General features: G+C 42.7%; 1 protein-coding gene across 3 annotated transcripts; it reads left to right on the forward strand.

Annotated features, from left to right (window-relative positions):
- Nucleotides 1-208: 208 nt before the first annotated feature.
- LOC136210635 (uncharacterized) lies at nt 209-3,264 on the forward strand. 3 transcript variants are annotated; one of them, XM_066002007.1, is made up of 9 exons: nt 209-632; nt 1,162-1,242; nt 1,373-1,595; nt 1,703-1,813; nt 1,890-2,051; nt 2,129-2,485; nt 2,562-2,813; nt 2,896-2,979; nt 3,056-3,262. In XM_066002007.1, the coding sequence occupies exons 4-7, from the start codon at nt 1,796-1,798 to the stop codon at nt 2,745-2,747; spliced, it is 723 nt and encodes a 240-aa protein (XP_065858079.1). In that variant the 5' UTR covers nt 209-632; nt 1,162-1,242; nt 1,373-1,595; nt 1,703-1,795; the 3' UTR covers nt 2,748-2,813; nt 2,896-2,979; nt 3,056-3,262. The 3 variants fall into 3 exon arrangements, with proteins under 3 accessions (XP_065858079.1, XP_065858071.1, XP_065858063.1); XM_066001999.1 differs by having other exon boundaries at nt 1,162-1,595; nt 1,720-1,813; XM_066001991.1 differs by lacking the exons at nt 209-632; nt 1,162-1,242; nt 1,373-1,595 and having other exon boundaries at nt 1,617-1,813; nt 3,056-3,264.
- Nucleotides 3,265-3,529: the final 265 nt, after the last annotated feature.

Genomic DNA, 3,529 nt, shown 5'->3' on the forward strand with positions numbered 1-3,529 from the left:
CACATATAATTCCCTTTTCTCGGGGGTTAAAGTGTCAAGAAATTAATTCTGAATTAACTTTAAGATAATAAATGTAATTATTGTATTTGAATAAACACAATTAATACATCGAAAAATAGAAACAGATAGAATTTCCTTCAATGTATTTAATATGATTAAATGAATTTGAATGACATGTCATTAATTCCCATATTTTGAATATGAAAAGTTGGTAACTGATCGGCGGTTTGGTCGTCGATTGCTTGCATGGGTCACTGATCGGTGACCCTGCAGGCAGACATCCTATATATGTTGCATGGGAATGCCATTGTTGGTTACTGAATTTTAAGCAACCTTTGGCATTCCTTAAGACAAACCTTTGATTTTCTCTGAAAATGGAAGCCCGAAGACATGTCGGATGGCGTGCCTCTAGTGTTTCGAGTGATGACTCGAATGAGAAGGCCGCACCTATGCTACTTGAACAATGTCCGGGGGACTAAGAGTTAGTCCCTTATTTGGCTCATCTCGTGTCTTTGCCCGCTGGAGAACGTAATGAGCTTACTACTGTGATGCTGCTGTACTTAGGCATTCTGCCCATGGATGACCATGTCCCCATGGTGTTGTCTCGGGACACTCATTCCTCCAAGTTTTCAGTAAGTTCTTTGTCTGTAACTATACCTTTAAAGCAGTTAGATTACTATGAACTCGGGATTTCGGGATATTTCATGTTTAAACCATGGGTAGAAAGATGTTGGGGATAATTTTCCGTAAAAAGAACATGCTCAGATGCTCGAGGATAACCTGTTTTAATGAATGAATACTATTTCTATTCCTATCCGTTTGTCACTGATCGGTGACGTTTTTTCCGCGTGCCAATCGGTGACGAGATCGTCGATCAAACACTATGACATGTTCGATTGTTGACATATACGGTAGAAAATAGAAATTGAGCTGGACGTTGCTGACCATTTTTGTTCGAACACTGATAGTCGAGATCGGTCTCTGATCGATGATGGGGTCACCGATCGGGCATCGATTCAGAGCATATCCCTAATTTTTGAAATTTTGGAAAAAACTGTCTTCTTTTCCGAAACCCGAGTTCATAGAACGTCAAAGTAAAAGACTAATCTTAGAATATACATGTTCGGCATGTTGCTAATATGTTTACCATTTTGCTTATAGCTGCAGCTTTGCAAATCAGCTGGCAGCATGACAGTGTGTGCTAGTTAGTGGAGAGATATGTATGAGGTCATTCAACAAAGGGTGAGGGTGACTGGATTCATGCCCTTCTTAGAGATGTTCCACTGTACCAAGACTGATACCTCTCCGAAGGTATTGACTGCTTTGATCGACATGTGGATGGATTCCACTCACACCTTCCATCTTGCTGTAGGAGAGATGACAATCACCCTATTAGACTTCTTCGCCATGACGGGGTTGAGATTTTCAGGCACCCAAGTTGCCTTTGACAAGATGCTGACACATCCTGTTCTTAGAGACATGGAGATTGAGAGATTGATTGGCTACCGCCCCAGGAGTGCCTGTATCCTGGCGAACACTATCATTAGCTTCTAGAAGGATTAGGAGAGCCCGCCGAGTGCTAGAGACATCGAGCGGTATGCTAGGTGTTTCGTTTTGACTTTGCTATTCACTATTCTTTTCTGCACTGACAGTTAAGGTTTAGTGTTGTCCATTCTACCTGCATTAGCTGATTCGGATGCAGTGTAATCTTTTGATCAGGGGTAGACCTGCTTTAGCTCATCTACACCACGGACTGGACCTATGTGTCCGTGATGGACAGAAAGAGCTCAAGGGCATGGGTGTCCTTGTTCAGGTACAATGCTAACCTCAAAACTTTGATTTGGTGATTTATTATGTTTGTATGCACTAGCTTATCCATTTGTTCACAGATTTGGTCTTACGAGCATGGGTTGGTATCGTCGCCCATGTTGAGCCAACGTGCTGCTGCTCCTCCAGTCTTGGGAGGATATCTCAGGTCTAACTGGACTTGGACTGTGGACTTCTCAATGGACGGGATCAGAAACTATCTAGCCGCTCTATCATGGGATCTGGTATGTATAGAGTACCAATGTTAGCTTTAAACCAAAACGAACTAGTTTGAGACACTCACCTTTTCCATATGTGGAAGGTAAATGCGTTCCCTTGGGGAGATGAGACTAGCTGGAGTGCTTATATGAGGAAAGCCTCCCAACTGAGTACTCGGAGGTTCATGGTTGAGTGCCCACTAACTTGGGTGTATTATCTAGGAGATACGGTCTGTGGTTGGCAGGAGGGACCCGACGGACGCTCTAGTCCTTTACCTCCACCTGCAGAGACGATTTACATTCCCTGCTACACTAGAGATGCGGCTTTTACGAGGCTAATTAGGGCAGAGTGGGTGACCGAGCATGGAGAGGGTGATTACCGCACCTTCATTGAGGCTTTTCTGCGTTGGACGACAGTTTGTCTAGGAGATGATGGTTTCGTCCCTAAGGCACCACCATATGTATGTGTACTTATTGTGAACTTTCTTATGTTGAATTTGGTTGTATTCATCACTGATAAGAATTTGAATGTTGCAGTCTAGGAGGAGGACCAGAGTTGAGCAGTATGCTCAAAGTGCTGCAGCTGAGTCTTCATCAGGTCCTTTTGCGACTGCCTGTGCCTCTAGCTTAGGTGCTCGTGCCCCTGTGGGAGGTATAATAATTGGAGTTCTGACAGAGAATTTCAACACTAGTATATTCCTATCACGCTCGCATGGGACCTAGAGCACTGTGGAGTTTCCTCAGGAGCCATTGTATCAGCCTTCCTTTGATCCACCGACCACTACTCATGTAAGCTTTATTTATGATTTGGATTTTAATCATTTGTTAGGCCGTTCAACATGTTAACATTGTGATATTATGTGTGACATAGATCTCCCAAGCTACTAGCGTTGAGATGACTCATCTCATCTGAGGGATGGAGCATCAACTTCTCAAAGACAATGCCTTGTTCTCGGTAAGCCTACCTAAAATGTTAGCAAAATGTATGCATGAATGTATGTATCTATAACTCCTATCTATGCAAAATACAGGATGCTTTGTCGAGGAGAGAGCAAGATTTGTTAAGGAGGGAGCAGGCCCTGAGAGATAGCCAGGTTGAGTTGATGAGCGTACGATCACAACTTCATACCATGCAACATCGATATGGTGGATATGATGTTGAGGAGGCCTGAGGCTCAGAGGAGGATTAGATGATGGGACTAGGATGTAGCCATTGATTGCACTAGAACTTTTTTGGATAGCAGAAACATGGACTTTATAATTTATTAATAAAATACATTAGCTGCTTGTTTTCCACATCAGTTGAATGCTTAATATTTCTGCCATTGCACGAACTAAAACCAAACTTGTTGTTGATCTAAACATGCATGGATTTCAAAAGCAATTTTACGACTATGGAGGAACTGTTTCAAAAGTTGAGTACAACACACACATCCCACTCTGTATGCGGAATCTTCAATGTTACACTATGATGAAATTGAACGAGGACTTCTTGAATGTTGCGG

Source organism: Euphorbia lathyris, chromosome 1 (genome assembly GCF_963576675.1).
Source record: "Euphorbia lathyris chromosome 1, ddEupLath1.1, whole genome shotgun sequence".
Classification (NCBI taxonomy): domain Eukaryota; kingdom Viridiplantae; phylum Streptophyta; class Magnoliopsida; order Malpighiales; family Euphorbiaceae; genus Euphorbia; species Euphorbia lathyris.